The 19,529-nt window shown below is 41.0% G+C and overlaps 1 protein-coding gene across 3 annotated transcripts in view; it reads right to left on the bottom strand.

The window, feature by feature from the left end:
• Positions 1 to 19,529, bottom strand: part of MRPS28 (mitochondrial ribosomal protein S28) — a 282,541-nt gene that overhangs the window by 94,067 nt on the left and 168,945 nt on the right. Inside the window, exon 4 of one of the 3 annotated variants that reach the window (XM_033933286.1) lies at positions 16,012 to 16,527. The exons of the other annotated variants lie outside the window; for them this stretch is intronic. Coding sequence (XP_033789177.1) covers positions 16,503 to 16,527 — 25 coding nt within the window. The 3' untranslated portion in view covers positions 16,012 to 16,502. Of the gene's footprint in view, positions 1 to 16,011; positions 16,528 to 19,529 lie in introns of those variants that run through there. 3 annotated transcript variants of the gene reach the window in all.

Genomic DNA, 19,529 nt, shown 5'->3' with positions numbered 1-19,529 from the left:
CCTCCCTTTTTACTAAACCGCAATAGAAGTTTTTAGTGCAGGGAGCTGCGAATGCCCTGCGATGCTCTCGACACTCATAGGCTACCTGCGCTAAAAAACGCTATTGCAGTTTAGTAAAGGGGGGTCATAGTGCAAAATATAGACAGCAGATATAAATTCTCAAAATGGACACATTTCGATCACTAAATTGAAAATAAAATCATTTTTCCTACCTTTGGCTGGTTGCACTTTATTCTGACTGTGCATCCAATCTTTCTTCCCTTCTTTCAGCCTCCTGTATGCTTCATCTCCTCCAGACCTCATTCTCTCCCCCAACTTTTTCTTTCTTTCTCCCTGCCCCCTTCTTTCTTTCTGTCTCCCTGCCTCCCTTTCTTTCTCTCTCTCCATGCCCCCTTTCTTTCTGACTCCCTTCTTTCTTTGTCTCCTTGCCCCCCCTTCTTTCTATCTCCCTGCCTGCCCCTTTCTTTCTTTCTCCCTTCCCTCCCCCAAGCCACTAGGTTTGCCGCCGCCATCGGGGAACAGGCCCTCAAGCACTAGGTTTGCTGGCGCCACCATCGGGGAACAGACCCCTAAGCCATCGCCGCCCCAAGCTCTCCCTGTAGAAGTGGCGCGCTGACCAGCATTCCGCTACCTGATGTCAATTCTGACGTTGGAGAGGAGTTCTGGGCCAGCCAGGCAGCGATTGGCTGACCCAGAACTTCCTTTCCTATGTCCAACGCTTCTGGAAGGAGTGTGGTAGAGGAAGGCTGATCGCCCAGTAGATCGGGACGGCAACACGAGTCTATCACGGAGCCTGGGATGGGCTCCGCGATCAACTTGCAATGTCTTCCCGATCTACCGGTCGATGGCGATCGACGTATTGGAGACCCCTGGTTAAAGAGGTCGTCTTCAAAGTTGAAAGCATGGACTAGGTAAAAAGGATCCTTACAGATTGGAAAAGGAGCCAAGGTGACACTGCTGTTCATGTACTGATACTGGGTTGATTTTTTTCATGTTTACCAGTTACTTAACACTAGTGCTGTCTGATTCACAATTCGAATCGATTCACCGATTTGAATCAGATGAATCGATTCAAATCGGTTCAATTAAAAAAAAATCGGCCTCCCGATTCAATGGCCAACCCTTCCCCCGTGCCTTCCTAAAGCAGGAGCTGCAGTGCTGCCTCTTGCTGGCCATCCGCTGCTGCTCCTGTTTGAGGGGGGAGGTTCGGTCAGAAAGGCCTCCCCCAGCTTCCTCACTCTTACCTCTTTAGGCTAATAGGGCAGATTGCAGGCTCGCTGGTGTTATAGTGATCCCTGCAGCTGCCTATGGTCCTCAGCGGCAGTTCTCTCTGCCGCGATTCTGTCCCTGACGTCAGAGCAGGGGCAGGATGTAGCAAAAAGAACGTGCCACTTAGGACCACTGGCAGCTGCAGGGATCGTTATAACACCAGCGAGCCTGCAAGCTGGCATGGAAGATGACGCCAAACTATGCAATGTAGTAGAAAGGAGTGCAATGGTCAAAAACTCAATATCTGACAATATGACGCACGACCTACTCCTATTGGAGCGCTGGTCTAGGATCTGGCAACTAGGTTTCAATGCCAAAAAAATGCAAGGTCATGCACCTTGGCAGCCAAAACCCATGCAGAAGTTACACCTTTAATGGCGAGATCCTAGCAAGGACTGTAGCAGAACGGGACTTAGGGGTGATCATCAGTGAAGACATGAAGACTGCCAATCAAGTGGAGCAGGCTTCATCTAAGGCTAGACAAATCATAGGGTGTATACGTAGGGGTTTCGTCAATCATAAGCCTGAAGTCATTATGCCATTGTATAGATCCATGGTGAGACCCCATCTGGAATACTGTGTACAATTCTGGAGGCCTCATTACTGCAAAGATGTGCTGAGACTGGAGTCGGTCCAGCGAATGGCCACCCGGATGGTCTCAGGACTCAAGGACCTCCCATATGAGGAACGGCTGGATAAGTTGCGGCTATACTCACTCGAGGAACGCAGAGAGAGGGGAGACATGATCGAGACGTTCAAATATCTCACGGGCCGCATCAAGGTGGAAGAAGATATCTTCTTTTTCAAAGGTCCCACGGCTACAAGAGGGCATCCGTGGAAAATCAGGGGAGGGAAGCTGCACGGTGACACCAGAAAATACTTTTTCACCGAGAGAGTGGTAGATCGCTGGAATGGTCTTCCACTTCAGGTGATTGAGGCCAGCAGCGTGACCGATTTTAAGACAAAATGGGATCGTCACGTGGGTTCTCTTCACAGAGAAAGGTAGGGGTGGGTCATTAAGGTGGGCAGACTAGATGGGCCGTGGCCCTTATCTGCCGTCTATTTCTATGTCTATGTCTATGTCTAAGCTGCCCTATTAGCATAAAGGAGGTAAAAGCAGAGAAAGTGCAGGCTGCGGGGGGAGCAGGCTGCCTTCGCGGCGGGAGTAGACCTTCGCGGCGGGGGGGGAGAGAGCAGGCCTCATGGAGGGAGCAGGCCTTTGCGCGGGGAGAAAGTGCCTTTCTGGGGGGAGCAGCCCTTCGTGGGGGGAACAGGTCTTCGTGGAGGGGAGCAGGCCTTCAGGGCAGGGAGGCTGGCCTGTGCAGAGGGAGGAGGAGGAAGAGTTCCTTTTGCAGTGGGGAGGCAGGCCTGTGCAGAGGGAGGCGGAGGAAGGAGTAAGAGAGGGGAGGGGAGATGCCAGACCTGAGGTGAAGTGAAGGGAAGAGAGAGACCAAAAAGAGGAGGAGGAAAGCAGAGGAAAGGTGATGAGAGAAATGCAAGACCACAAGGGAAAGGGTACAAGAGGGACTGATACTGCTCCAAAGTAGGTGGGCAAGGTGCAGGATGGCAGGAGCGATAGTAGGAGAAAGCCTGTACCTGGGGAAGGGGATACAGGAGGTAAGGAAGAGAGAAAGAAGAAGCTGGATATGGGGAGAGATAAGATGCTGGGCATGGAGGGAGCATAGGAACAGGGACACAGAAGAGAGATGCTGGATGAAAGGGTAGATAAGAAAAGGAGAGATGGTGGATCTGTGGATGGTGGGGTCCTTCGCTGCAGCTGCGGGGGGATGGAAATGAAAAAAAGGAAAGATGCCAGACCTCCGGGGAAGGAAAGGGAAACAAAAGGGGAGGACAGAGATGGATGGTTAGCACAGAGAAAAAAGAAAGAAGGAGAGCCTGATCAGAAGACAACCAGACCAACATGGGACCAACAAGATTTGAAAAATGACCAGACAACAAAAGATAGGAAAAATAATTTTATTTTGTTTTATTACTACAATATGTCAGATTTGAAATGTGTATCCTTCCAGAGCTGGTGTTGGACCGCAAACGTGAGCTAGGATTTAATAGAAAGAGGAAAAGTATTTTTTGTTTGTTTATTTTGTTTACACCACAGGACCAGTGTGGGTAGGAGAGGGCAAAGAGGGTGAAGAGGCTATAAAATAAACCCACCAGGATGTTTGGAAAAAACCACCCAATCGAATCAAAAAAATCGATTCAATAGGCTGAATCGAATTGGAATTTTTTTTCCTGAATCGGGCAGCACTACTTAACACTTGTAAAACATCCTTTTGGAGCTAAACTGATACAATCCATACACACAATCAAAAATAATATACTTGATCATGTAATGGTTTTCAAATATTTTTTCACCTTTTCATATTCAGCTTTTCTTGACTTCTATCAAGATGCCATTTAACTCCTTTTCAAACTGACATATGAATGCAATATTGCAAAAGGAAAATCTTTCTTTCTGTTTTCTGAAAAATCTATTATCGGCTATATTCTTGGGAATGTTTGGTAGACATCTTTCTTACGCTTTTCTATGGCAGTGTGGACAGATAAATATTTTTCAGCTGAGAGAGTTTTAATTCTAGTTCACATTCTCTCAGAAAAAAAGGGGGTCAAAAGAGAAAAAGGAATAAAGAATGAAAATCAGGAGCTGTGCAAAGAAAAGAGGCTTCATTCAAATACCTTCCGGTTTACATCAAAGAGTCCAAGATATTCTCACAAGAGCTGTTTGTTGATAGTGACCGAGAAGCTTATGATCTACAGACCTCTGTACAGATGAATGAAGAGACTTTCATCAATACCAAGACCCTCTCATGAAGCATTATTTACTCCTCAAACACAGTCTTAGCACACTAGGGCAGTACTTAAAGGTTGCAATAGATTCAATAAGCGCATACTGTTGTTGCACTTAAGTCTAATCTGTCCACTGACTGCCATGACCAAGTGGAAAAGGACACCACAATGGAATATTAAATATCTTCCCTCTGGTTTAAAAAGTGAAAATGTTGGTGTTTCCTGTACAGCTCCGATACTTCACTCAGCCCCATCCACAGAGTCTGAAGTGGATTAGTGGTGGTCCTTGAGTGCTTTACTGCTGATGGCAATCCTTTATGTCATACACAGTACTCACAGGCTTTCCACTAATCCCTTTTCTTCTCAGCCCTATGCTGGCTGAGTAACTGACAGAAGGAAATTTCAGCCAGACAAGACCTTCCACACTCTACCTATTATTGGCTACTGGTAACCAGCTCAAACACACCAGAATGGAGCTTTTATCTGTCAAAGACTAAATAAACCCAACTGCCACTTGCATTCTTTTGCCACATAAAAAAGTGCTGATTAAAACCTCTTGAATTCCAAATAGGCTGAGGCATTTTAAATCTATTACAATACATTTCATAAGAGGTATACTGCTTAAAAAGAATAAAAAGGTGAATATACTTGACACTCGGTTGCAGTGTAGTTAAAACATTATGGATTAAAGCATTTCTAAAGTAAACTTCCATGTGCAAAAAGTATTCTGGCCATTTACAGTATATGCCTCTATTTTCACAGTTACCCCAAAATCTGATTCACTTTTTTTTTTACCAATAAATCTACTAGTTTAGATTTCAGCAAAGCCTTTTGCATGGTCCTCCAAAAGTGATGTATGACAGTGGGTAGTGTAGCTGGGTTTAAAAAATGTTTGGACAAGTTTTTGGAGGAAAAGTCCAGTCTGCTATTGAAACAGATAAGGGGAAGCCACTTCTTGCTCTGAGATCAGTAGCATGGAATATTGCTACTTTTTGGGTTTCTACCAGGTATTTGTGACCTGGATTTTCTACTGTGAAAACAAAATACTGGGCTAGATGGACTATTGATGTGACTCAGTATGGTTATTCTTATACTCTTATGATTTATAACTAAGCATCCTAAAGTGACTGACTGGGTGGTTGAGGCAGAGGCAAAATAGAGTAATAGTAAATGGCATTCACTCTGACAAGGACATTATAAATGGTGCGCTACAGATACTGTTTTTGGTCTGGTTCTTTTTTTTTTTAAACATTTTTCATTGCTGGAGGGCTGGAAGGTGAAGCACATTGGAAAGAATAATCCAAATGATAGTTATTTTATACTAGGTTCCATATTAGGGATCACCAACTAAGAAAAATATCTAGGTGTCATTGTGGACAATAATGTTAATAATTCTTAACATTCTATTTAGGATAGGATAGAAAATAAGACAAACATTATTCCGCTCCGTGGGACCTCACCTTGAGAATTATGGGCAATTCTTTTTTTTTAATCTTTATTAATTTTTCAGTCTAAAAACAGTGCACAAAGGAATACATACATTTTTCAGTCTAAAAACAGTGCACAAAGGAATACATTTGAAAAACAGCACTTAGATCCATCCATAAATACACGAGAAACCATTTTCATCCCCTCCCACCTACCCTGATTCCAATGTATCCAAATAAACTATACAACAATACATACATACATGTAATTAATAAGCAAATCCTAATTTAATATCCCTCTCCCTCCCACCCACCCCCTCCCCTGGATGTGCAAATCAAACCAGAAATAGAGAAATAAACCATTTACTTAGAATTGATAAAATTGGTCAATTGACCCCCACGTCAATTTAAACAACTTATTATTACCCGTTTGTTCAGAATTCATTTTCTCGTACTTATAACACCAGCATAATGAATTCCACCAAAAGGTGAAATTTGATCTATCAAAATTCTTCCAATTTGTAGTCACCATTTGCATAGCTACCCCGGTCATTATACCGAGTAATCTGTTCTTATGTCTACCTATTGGAGGAGTAAAAGATACCAACATACCACAGATTACCGCTTCGTACGACAGCAGAACCGCAATCTCCAGAATCAAATTAATATGTCCCCATATAGACTTCCAAAAATTGAGTATCAAAGGACAATAGAACAACAGATGATCCAGTGTCCCTATGTCAAGATGACAGTGCCAGCATCTATTAGATTTTGAACTGTCTAGCTTTTGTAATCTAACAGGGGTCCAAAAATTTCTATGCAACAAAAAACAAAACAAAACACCATGTTTGTCTCATAGATGCTGACGCTGTACATCTCATCCTCTAAGTCCAAATTCGTGGCCATTGAGACGCAGAAATCTGCTGCTTTATCTCAATGCTCCAAATGTCTTTAAGACTAGTTTTTGGTTTCTTATTTAAAAATTCTGATATTAATTTATACCACTTGGCAGCCTGATGACCTAGCAAATCTGTCTGGAAGCATAGGCCCAGCAAGCTATACTGATCCTTTAAATTTCGCCAATCAGGGAACCCTTTCTGAATGGCCTGCTTCAAATGCAACCACTTATATGCTTGAGACTTTGTAATACCAAATGATTGTTGCACTCGTGAAAAATCAAGCATTTTCCCATTTGATAACACCTCATCTAACATGTGTATACCTGCCTGCATCCAATGCTTCCAGAGGATCTTATACTCGCCAATTTGAATCTTGGAGTTCAACCATAAGGATTGACACGTGGACTGTTGTACCAGTACAGATGTTAAGTTGTTGATAAATTTTAAGGTTTTACATGTAGCTAGCAAAATACTATTGTCCTTATAAATATGTGGTAATTTGATACTCAAAACATGACACAATCTCAATGGGTCACTTTTTACTTATATCACAGCTCTATAAATAAATTCAATATAATTTAAATATAATGATAATTATTATAATTATGAAGTGTTCAGACCAATACCCGTGAATTCAGCAATCTCGCCGAACTGGAGTATATTTGGGACCATCATATCACTTCTTTTGTCCCTTTGCCAGCCTCTTTCATTTATATACTACAATAGATCTTATTGTGTATGCTTGTAATGAGATAGATTTCACTTATCTTGAAGGAAACTTCAATGGGCTTGGCCTCTATCTCCTTTGTCTCCAGCTGCGGTGAGATTAAAGTGCAAAAACCTTAAAGTGCTTTGTGCTACTTGTGCTTGCCATTGTGATCGTGCTTGCTAAAATTAGTTGATATTAAGCCCGGCCCCCCGACTCGAGTTTCGGGTCCTTCGTCAGGAGGGGTCCCTGTAAGGCTTACTACTACTGGGTTACCATCAAAGAAAGAGCACGCTGAGAGTCTAACTGCCTAGCAAGCACGATCACAATGGCAAGCACAAGTAGCACAAAGCACTTTAAGGTTTTTGCACTTTAATCTCACCGCAGCTGGAGACAAAGGAGATAGAGGCCAAGCCCATTGAAGTTTCCTTCAAGATAAGTGGAATCTATCTCATTACAAGCATACACAATAAGATCTATTGTAGTGTATAAATGAAAGAGGCTGGCAAAGGGACAAAAGAAGTGATATGATGGTCCCAAATATACTCCAGTTCGGCGAGATTGCTGAATTCACGGGTATTGGTCTGAACACTTCATAATTATAATAATTATCATTATATTTAAATTATATTGAATTTATTTATAGAGCTGTGATATAAGTAAAAAGTGATTTAACAATCATCACAGAGTAATATTGTATATCTCTCCAGTGGTTAGTGTACAATCTCAATGGGAACATAAGTTGCCATTCTAGGTAAAGCCAGTCTGGAAGATGCTCCAAGACTTCAGGAAGGATCCAATACATACCCTGTCGCATAATAAAAGCTTGATGGTAATCTATAGGAATTTGGAAAATTTACCCCACCACCACAATTGGAAGATACTAAAGCAATTCTAGCAGTTTTACTCAGCCAAATAAATTTAGTGAGAATTTCATTTAATTTCTTATAAAAGGACCCCTCAAAATAAACTGGCAACATACTCATTTGGTAGCAAATTACAGGCAAAATCATCTTGACATTTTGGACTCTCCCCCATCAAGAGAGATGTAATGAATTCCAATGCTCACACATTTCTTTGACTTTCAGCAATAAAGATTTTCATTTACTGTCATTGTGTCTTCCAGAGTTTTTTGAATCATGATACCTAAATATTTTATACCCTCTTCCTTCCAGAGGAATGGGAATGAATCAAATAGTCCTTTTACACAATGCACGTTTAACGGAAGAACCTCCGATTTGCTCCAATTTATTTTGCATCCTGAGAATTTACCAAATCGATCAATCAATTCCAGTAAATGCTGGATGGTAGATTAAAGATTCTTCAAATGAAGCAAGATGTCATCTGCATAAACAGAGACCTTATATTCCCGACCTGCATAAGGAAAACCCTGTATCTCCTCTGCCTGCTGAATAGCCAAAAACAAGGGTTCCAGAACAATATCAAAAAGCAATGGAGATAAGGGATATCCTTGTCTAACTCCTCTCCCCAGACAAAAACATTCAGAAAATGTATCATTAATATATAGCCTGGCTAAAGGGGAACTATACAAGGCTTGAATCATTTGAATAAATCCGGATCCTATATCAAACTAATCCATCGCTTGATACATGAAAGTCCATTCCATACAATCAAAGGCCTTCTCTGCATCCAAAGAGACAGAGAAAGCCGGATCATTCATTGTTTTTGATAAACTTAGCATATGAAATGCCAATCTAGTATTATTTGAAGAATGTCTTTGAGCAACGAAACCAGTTTGGTGCATACCGATCATATAAGGGAGAGCCTTGGCTAATCTTAGAGCCAATAGCTTAGCCAGGAGTTTTCCATCCATATTAATTAAAGAAATAGGCCTGTAGTTTGAAACTAACATAGGATCTTTATTTGGCTTTGGCAAAACAATAATTAAAGATTCTGCCATAGTACCTGAAATACAACCTTTAGTTCAGGGGTGTCCAACCTTTTGGCTTCCCTGGGCCGCATTGGACAAAAATTTTTTTTCTGGAGCCGTGCAAATGCTACAGCAAGGAGGGAGCTGGCAAGACGGTAAACACCCGGGGGTAGCAGAGGAAAACACTGCATCGCTCTCCACCAGGGCCGCACAAAATGCTTCATGGGGCCGCAGGTTGGACACCCCTGCTTTAGTTAGTTATGATTGATATAAAATTTAGAAGATGAGGTAAAAGTATCATTTGAAATGATTTGAAAAACTCCACAGTGAATTCATCACTACCTGGAGCGGATCCAACTCTGAGGGATTTCAACGCTGTCTGGAGTTCCTTAAATGATATAGGTGCGTCTACATTTCCTTTTACATGCTCGGGAATTTTTGGACAATGAATTGACTTCAAAAATTCTAAACCCTCACTTTCTTTATTTGAATAAAGCTCAGAAGAATATAAAGCTTTATAATACTCCAAAAATTATTTCAAAATATTTCCAATTTGAGAATGAATTTTATCTTTCTCATCTTTTATAGCAGCAATCTTCCCACTTTATTCGAGTTTCCATAATACAGAGCTTGCTGAGCAAACAAATCTTTCCTAGCCAATTGTGAGGAGATCTCATTATATTTAGCTTTCAACCGGGCCTGCAAAGTATTTTGTTCCCAGTTTGAGGCCAATTGTGACTCTAAAATCAAAATAGAGATTTTTAAGGACCAAGCAGTGGGTTTGCGTCGGAGGTTTGCTGATAGGGGGTATCCGAATAAGGCCATTCGTCAAGTTTATGTACGGGCATGATATGCTCAGAGAGAACTATTGTTGAAGGAAAATATATAGGCGGGGAAGGAATGAAAATTAACATATAATCTCCCTTATTCACAAGCAGCCTTGAAGTTAGTTAACATCATAAAGGAATTCTTGTATATTATAAGGACACATCCCCCGTTGCAGGATTTCCTAATAGCATTCTCCAAAGGGAGGAAATTAGGGCAAAGGTTTAATTTTCAAAAATTTGGAGAAAGACAAGCGGTAGATAAGTGAAGTGTGGGAGGTGCCAGTGGTGCACTAAGACCATTGAGGGGAAATGTTGGCAAGTTCCAGGGAGGAACATAGTTTTAAAATCTAAGGGTGTTACTAACTGCTCTAGTGCATATGTGATCTATGCAATTGCTTGCCTGTGCCAGTTAATCTATATAGGGCACACGAGCAGGCTGGTAAAACTGTGATTGACAGAACATAAGTCGCGGATAAATACTGAATGCCTTCAAGCCCCTATGGTTCAATACTGGATCAGGAAAAGGCACTCGGTGGAAGAATTACGGTGGCGAGTTATCGAGAATATCCAGCAGGGGTGGTGGGGAGCAAATATTGAAAATATATTAAATGAAAAAGAACAGCGATTAATTTATCAGCTGGATACGGTGGAACCACAGGGTTTGAATATGGAGGTGTAATAGGCGTCTTTGATAGGTTAAGGGCTTTTGTCCAATAGGAGGCAGGGGATGTAAGCTGTTTGGAGGGAGTGTAATAAAAGTAGAATAGTAGTATGTCGCCATCTTACTCTTTAAGAATTTTAGGAGTCGGATGGCATTAGCGGCCGTGGTGTTATTTTGGGTTAAAATAAAAATTATAAAATAAAAAATAATTTAGGAGTTACAGGTTAATAGATAGTATTGACTGTTTCTCTTTTTTAGGGGGACCCTTGATAAAGCGCACTTGCGAAACATGGGTGGAAAACTAACTATGATAAAGTTAAATTTAAAGCTTATTTAAAGTTTCAGTGAATATTTATTGAATGAATTTTAAATTAATTTATTGAAAGTATATTTGAGTAAATAGAAAAAACGCTGGGGCTGATGATGAAGAACCATGTAATTCTTCCCGCTTGAAGTTCTTGCTATTGTGAAGTTATTGTGTTAGCATTGGATAGGTACACTCTCTGTCATCCCCATCTATTGAACGCATGACAACGATATTTGGAAATATTTTTCTGATTTTGATTTTTGTTTTTGATGACAATCCCCTAGCAATATGCCATGCATGTCTCATTTTTGAGGCTACATTGCAAAACCACATGAGCATATGATGTCACAACCACAGACACCTTCCTCATTATACATGGCTAGAGCCCGATTCCAATCACAATGCGATTTTATTGATCGCACTTTGTTTACCTTTTATTACAGGTCCCGTGAACATGTAGTTTCAACATGGTTTTTCATCTTTCAAGTCAGTTGTCAAATTGGTTATTTTTAAAAAATGGCCGATATCGTCATCGCGCTTTCACGCGCTATGTTTTGCAGCTGCACATGGTAGTTTATGCACACACTGTACTTTGATCTTTACAGCACCTGCTGACTTTTAAACCACTGTTTTCTCGCCACCTGTTGATTCTTTGCACTGTTAGCCAGCACGACAGGAGTTTTAGAGAACTTCTTCATGGTAAGCCCATCATTAAGGCCTCTCCTTTTTTCATTTTAAAGTCTTTTCGTCTTTTGTGCCCTAAGTTCGCATTGGCAAGTTTAACCCACCCATGATTATCATGGTTATTAGATTTATTATATCCTCAGTATGCCTTACGTTTATATGCAAGTTATAGATGCAAGGTCTTCCGATGTGATTTTAAGTTTTTTTGTGGTATTTTCTTGCCTATTATCTGGAAGTTGGCCCCCACCTTGCTACTTCTTTGTTATACTTTTGGTTAGTTTTATCATGCTCAGTCTTCATTAAGGGTTTTCCAGCAGCATGTCTGTTTTTCACGGAATGTCTCAAGGTTTGATTGCTTTTGGATTTTTATAGGATGTTTCTATGAAGTTGCTGTTTTCATTGCTGTATACAAGGTTGGTTCATTTTTGTACACTTGCTTTATTGTTTATATCTGTTGCTTTGAACCATTGAATATTGCAAATAAAGGGTTTTTTAATATACATTTCATACACAGTCTACATATCTTTCATATTTGTTTATTCTTTTGTTTTTAATCATTAAAATTGTAAATGAAGGTTTTGATATATATTTTATATATTTTCTAAATATATTTATTCATGTGTTTTTATATTATATATATGTTCATGTTTTATATGCTTGCATTACAAAGGACTCCTGAAGAAGGCAAACCCTGCCAAAACACAGCCCGTGTAAGGTCTGGTCATCAGAATACAGCAAGTGACTTATTCTCTGTAATACATTTGGCTTTTATACATTGTGATTTTTGTATTTGAAATTGTGTTGAATAAACTACACCATTTTTAACTCTTGGGAGTTCAGGAATTGGTTCTACTTTTCTTCGGTTGTGAATTTTGTGGCACCAAGGTCCATTGCTGTGGGAGTCAGGACCAACTCTGTGATGTTGACCATCCCACAGTTTTGTTTTTCATTCACAGAGGACATGGGAAGATATATGGACATGGGGAAGAATAAGAATGCAGAAGGAAGTTGTTGACAGGGGGGCATAGGGATATAGAAGAGTGATGCTGTACACAGGGGGAGGGGATCATAGAATGGTGAGGTGATGAAAGCAGGGAGAAGGGCACAGGGAAATACTAGCAAGAGACGTATAGGAGACAGAGAAGGGAGATGCTGACAATGGGGACCAATACTTACACAGAGACAGAAGATGGATGGTGAGCATGGAGAAAGAAGAAATGTCAAATGGTCAGGAAACCTTAGCAAGTGAGTTAAGACAAAAGTAAACAGAGACCAGCACCAGAGACCAACATGATTTGAAGAATAAAATGACGAGACAAAAAAAGGTAGAAAAAAATAATTTTATTTTCTATTTTGCGATTAGAATATATCAGAATTGAAATATGTATCCTGTTAGAACTGGTGTTAGACATAGCTGAGGACCGCAAAGCCCAGGCCGTGCTTCTTTATCTTCCAGCTAGCTTAGGATACTCTCTGACCAGGGGACACTTGCCCTAGTTGCACTCCCCTAACACTATTCCTGTCATGTGCGACTGCGATATGTTTTTAGCATGATTTTTCTGTGTAACATTCTGTAGTAATTTGGCTTATTCAGTTTTCTCGATAGTGGAGGGAGACAGGGGTTTTGTTGATCCCTGCTTTGTATTATTTGTGTTTATAAAATGACAATTGTACAGTTATTGTTTCTTTTTATACTTTAATAAAATAAGTTCAATATAAAATCATAACTATGTGAGCCTTGTGTGGATGGGATCGGACGGTTTGCGGGGACAGGGACCGAGCTAGTATTGGGGCCAATTCTATTCAATATATTTGTGAGCGATATTGCTGAAGAGTTAGAAAGTAAGATTTGATTTTTGCGGATGATACCAAGGTTTGTAAAGAGTGGACACCCCGTAGGGAGTAGAAAACAGGGTTGTGGAGTCAGAGTCGAGGAGTCTGAAACATTTTGGGTACCTGGAGTTGGAGTCGTGGGTGCCAGAAACTGAGGAGTCAGAGTCGAAGGATTTATCTACCGATTTCACAGCCCTGCCAGGGTTGTGGAGTCGGAGTTAAAGTCAGATCAATTTTGGGTACCTGGAGTCGGAGTTGGAGTCGTGGGAACCTGAAACTGAGGAGTCTGAGTCAAAGCATTTATCTACCGTCACCACAGCCCTGGTAGAAAACATGAAAAAAGATCTGCAAAAGTAAAGAATTATCTAATATTTGGCAACTAAAATTCAATGTGAAGCAGTGCAGAGTGATGCACTTGAGTAGAAATCTGAAGGAGTCTTATGTGCTGAGAGGTGAGAGACTAATATGCACAGATGGGGAGAGGGACCCTGGGGTGATAGTATAGTGTCTGAGGATTTGAAGGCAATGAAACAGTGTGACAAAGCAGTAGTTGTAGCCAGAAGAATGCTGGGCTGTATAGAAAGAGGCATAACCAGTAGAAGAAAGGTGTTGTTGATACACTTGTACAGGTCATTAGTGAGGCCCCACCTGGAGTGCTGTGTTCAGTTTTGGAGGCCTTATCTGGCTAAGGATATAAAAAGACTTGAAGCGGTTCAGAGGAAAGTGATGAAAATGGTATGGGACTTGCACCAAAAGAAATACAAGAAGAGCTTGGAAGACCTGAAAATGTATACTCTAGAGGAGAGGAGGGACAGGAGAGATATGATATATTCGTTTAAATACTTGAAAGGTATTAATATAGAATCAAATCTTTTCCAGAGAAAGGAAAATGCTAAACTAGAAGGCATGAATTGAGGTTGCGAGGTGGCAGACTTAGGAGTAATGTTAGGAAATTCTCTTTCAAGGAGAGGGTGGTAGATTCCTGGAATGCCCTCCTGAGGGAGGTTGTGGAGATGAAAGCGGGGACGGAATTCAAAAAAGTGTGGGATGAACACAGATTCTCTAAGAAAATGAATGGTATAAAACAAAGGCCAATACAGGGCAATCCTGCACGGTTTGTGTCCCATATATAGTGATTTGGTTTAGGATGAGCTGGAGAGGGCTTTGATAGAAGCTCCAGTGACAGGATAGTTAGGATAGGCTGGAGTGGGATTCAATGGCAATCCCAGCAGTGGGAACCTAAACACAGTACTGAGCGGACTTCTAGGGTCTATTGCCCAGAAATATTCAAGAAAAGACAATTTAACCATGAATGTACTGTATAATAAGTGTGACTATAGGGCAGAATGCATGCACTGTTCAGCTCTTTATCTGCTGTCATTTGCTATCATGGTGGGAAGGAGGCGGAAACATCCGTAGTCTGTACGGAGGAAATCAGCATGGAGCCTGGTAGTACAATTTTCAATCCTCTCATATGGTCTTCAATTAGTTTGAATGGGGTGTGGGAAATTTTATTCGCACTCTCTTTAATGAGAGAAAGGTTACCTCTTAGTTTGTCACTTCAGGCCTCTTATTCCCCTCCAAGATGAATTTTTGCCCAAGGAACAGGAAGAAGAACTTCTAGATCAAACTTTTATCAATTTTTGTTTTTTAAAAAAACAATATTTTCATGTATTAAATGTGTATTTAGCTGGCACTTTAAGGGGCACTTTTACAAAACTGCAGTAAGCACCAACACATGCTTACTGTGGCAAAAAAAGGCATACCGTGGTTATTTCAGGATGTGCATGCACTATCCGCACACTAAAATATAAAATCATTTTTTCCATTGGGGGGGGAATGTCTGGGATGAGGACAATGGGCGTGCTCCGCACTAATCAGTTACAATTACACTGATGTGCGCTAATTGATTAGCGCATGAGCCTTTACCACATACAAAATGGATGGCAGTAAGAGCTCACGCACTAATCTGTTTTAATGGCCTCAGGCAATTGACAAAATTAGCATATTTTCATGAATACAAAAAAAGAAAAAAGAAATTCTGCCACTTTACTCCAGTGGTTAAAAAATGGCCTTAGTGTAAGAACACTTTTTACCACTGTTTGGTAAAAGGCTTCTAAATTTGCAATATAGTGTCTATTTTCCACTTTTCACAGAAATTCTCAGAGTTGATTTGCAAAATTTCTTCTTCAGGCATAAGGATCATTTGATTTCAGTGCAATATACCTTGCCCCAATCACTTATCATAGGATGGCACTTACACTAGACATATCTGACATAACTACGTTCTTTTGAACTAGAACATTATGAATAAAAAAAGAAATTCCAAGCTTTCAGCCATTGGGTCTGCTGACAGGTGAAAAATTTCCAACCACCATTGTCCAGAGAGCTCATAATTAACAATATGCAGCATGGACAGAAAAAAGACATACAACATGGCTGAAGTGTCAGAAAACACCTCTGTAGCAGATGTGGGGAGCTAGCCAAGCTTCAGGCTCCCCACGTTCTCTTGCAGTCCATAAAATGAGCAGGCTTCTAAAGACAGCACAGTGTGCATAGAAGTTTCCAAGTTTATTATGTATTTGATTAATCGCTTATATCAACTTCTAAGCGAGGTACAGAAGATAAAAATATAAGTTACATATTCGAGGGGAAACAAATAAAATAAATATAACTGACAGGATACAGAAGGAAGGAAGGGGTAAGAAATACAAGTTAAAATAGTAAAGAAGACATTACAGGAAAGAAACATTAGGGATGGGAGATTCAATAAATTTCTGAAAATTTAATAATTGGGATTTTAAAATATCTGAATTGAAATCTATTTTTGATTAATGTTCAAAAGCTAGTTTTATTAATTGTCGAATGCATCTTTAAAAAGAAAGCATTTTAATTGGCTCTTAAATCTTTCCAAATTCAGTTCTTCACGCAAATAAGTGGGGAGTAGGTTCCATAGTTGAGGGGCAGTGAGGAAACTTCTCTTCATTTCTCTATGCAACCTCTCTGACCATCTTCCAAAATCTTGCACTTCTACCCTGGCACAATCCACTCTTTTTAGTCTCTCCTTTCCTCTCATCTCCTGGTGGGAAAATGCTTTAGCAGTGAACGTCAAGTCTCAGGGGGTTTGGAAGAAAAGAGGCACTGACATAACACTGCATTTATGACCATGAAATCAGACGAGTGTTGCCATATTTCATCTCTGCTGTTCCCTGGGCTCCCTGCAGGAACAACACAGTCACACACTTTAAGAGGCTGAAATGCGTCTTGCACTTCAAACACTAGTTTTCTTGTAGGAAGCCAGCAAAATACATGGTCTCATTAATCAAGAGTTTTCTTTCAGTCTGCGCTTGCAGGAAAAACCTTTTACAAGTCAGGCTCCGACAGACGAAGTTTACTTAAGGAATTTTGAACATGTTTAGTCATTTTCAGGCAACATATATTTTGTGTTAACATCAGTAGTGCAGTGTTCTAGTTAATGTGTCGATGCTGGAGAAAACAAGATCTTACCAGATTTGTTATTGTTATTACTTTTTTTTTTAATTGCTTGTTTGCAAGTTTATCTTCCTGTTTGAACTGTGCACTATGTGGATATTGCACTGTTCTATTATGGTCATACTGCCACTATTTATTTATTTAAAACTTTTTTTAATACCGTTTACACACAAAAAAAACAACTAAACGGTTTACATCAATTAAAACATCCATAAGAAAAATACAAAGTGCTTATGTCTAGTTATTCTTGCTATATACCATCTAGAGTGAATTTCTTCAAAAATGCCAGCCACTAAATCAGGGGTGTCCAACTTTTTGGCTTCCCTGGGCCGCACTGGCCGAAAAAAAATGTTTCTGGGGCCGCACAAACGCGCAAATGCTGCAGCAAGACAGAGGAGGGAGCTGGCAAGATAGTAAACACCCGGGGGCAGCAGAGGAAAACACTGCATCGCTCTCGGGGCCGCACAAAATACTTCACGGGGCCACAAGTTGGACACCCCTGCACTAAATCTTAACAAACAAAATAAATTACCCCCCCCAACACACCCACATCCCACCCTTTTATCAACTAGAGGTTTTTAGCACAGGCTGTGAGATAAGTGCTCCAACACGCATAGGAATTCTATGAGCATCGGAGCTTTTACTGCGCCAGCTCGCACTTTAAACTTCTAGCACAGTTGATAAGAGAGACACTGGGAAGCTGTTCTATGTATGGTGCAGTGGTTAAAGCTACAGTCTCAGCACCCACTGCTCCTTGTGACCCTGGGCAAGTCTCTTAATCCCCTATTGCTCCAGGTACATTAGGTAGAGTGTGAGCCCACCGGGACAGATAGGGGAAAATGCTTAAGTACCTAAATGTAAACCACTTAAGCAATAAATGATAAATAAATACCAAAAATAAACAAATACATTTTCACTTACAATTACAGAAATATATCTAATATAATAAAACCCTAAGCGCGCATGCGCACTCTTACCTGCGTGTTCCGTTTTCCATGAACCTGTAGGTCCCCGCCGGCAAGAGTGCGCATGCGTGCTTCTACTCCCTCCCTCGACTCACTATAAGGAAGCAGTTCGGCATCTTCGCCCCCCCCTCCCTGCCGCACCCGAACCCCCATTGAGCCTCCCATCCACCCCAAAACAACAAAAAAAACATTCCGGAACCAGAAGCGTCCCCAGCACTTTAAAGACGCTGCTTCGTGACCTTCCAATGCCGATTTCCTCTGTTGCGTCTCTGTCTCTGATGATGTCATCAGGGATGCGGCAGAGGAAATCGGCATTAGAAGGTCGCGAAGCAGCGTCTTTAAAATGCTGGGGACGCTGCTGGTTCCGGAAAGTTTGTAGGCAGTGGGAGGGGCGGATGGGAGGGTCAATGGGGTCGGCTGCACGGTGGCGGGGGGGGAGGGGGAAGATGGAAACAGGCTGATCACCGGTTCTACTGCATAGGGGGGATGGGAGGGAGGGAAATAAAAATGCCGGGTTCTACTGTACAGGGGGAATGGGGGGGTAGAAATCTAAATATGCTGTTCATTGGGTCTACTACACAGGGGGATGGGAGGGAGGCAGGCAGGCATGCTGGCTTCAGGGGTGGGGTTGTGTCAAAGTCTGGAAGGCAGTGAGGGGGACATAGGAAGAAGGCACTGGGGGTACTATGGACACAGGACGGAGGCACTGGGGGCAATTAGGACATGGGAAGGAGGCACTGGGGGTACTAAGGACGTAGGAAAGGGCACTAAGGACATAGGAAGGAAGCACTGAGGGCACTAAGGACATGGGAGGCACTGAGGTCACTAAGGACGTAGGAAGGCAGCACTGGGGGCACTAAGGACATAGGAAGGAGTCACTGAGGACACTAAGGACATAGGATAGGACACTATGGACATAGGAAGAGGGCCACTGAGAGACAGGCAGGTATGGCGCAACAGAGAAATACAGGGAGCCAGGGAGACAGAGACAGAAAGAAAGATAGACAGGGGGCCAGGGAGAGACACAGACAGAAAGAATGATAGACAGATAGACAGCGTCCAAGGAGAAAGAGACAAAGGAAAAAAAACAACCCCAAAATAGACATCTACTCTAGCACCCGTTAATGTAACGGGCTAAAACACTAGTTTATTATAAATCTAGTCTATGAATCATCATCATCTTCATCATAAATAAACAAATACTCTAGCCCACATACTAAAAAAATAAAAACACTACAAATAATTGGTTATTCAGACTACATATAACTCATTTTTCCCCTTTATCCTCAAAGGGAACTCCCCCCCCCCCATTAAAAAAAAAATAAAATTCAGCTGTAGCTAGACCTTCCCTTCACTGGTTTCCCAGAAAGAAAATATTCAAGCTGCAAGGGATACAAACATATACATCTGTTGTTTTCATATTCAAACATTTGCAAGTTAATTTAAGGAAAAAGGTTGCTCCTATGGCTAAAACTTTAGACTGAATAAATATTTTAAAGTTAGGCACATTACTGAATTTTTACATTTCATTTATATACCCTAATGTGCTTTTTATCTTTGCTTCTTTCTTATTTTTTAGAGACCCACCGAGACTATCAGCATAAAATACAAAGAACCAACAAGCCACAGATTTTAAAATTTAATACATGAGTTTTATAGGATAGAAGTGGAGAAATAAATGACACACTCAAAATACCTCAAAGGTACAAGAGACAAACATTGTTTCAGTGGCAAGAAGTTCTAGCAGAAGAGGTCATGATATG

This window comes from Geotrypetes seraphini, chromosome 2 (genome assembly GCF_902459505.1).
Source record: "Geotrypetes seraphini chromosome 2, aGeoSer1.1, whole genome shotgun sequence".
NCBI lineage: Eukaryota > Metazoa > Chordata > Amphibia > Gymnophiona > Dermophiidae > Geotrypetes > Geotrypetes seraphini.
Note: the sequence above shows the minus strand (reverse complement) of the source record. Positions and strands in the feature narration are given on the sequence as shown.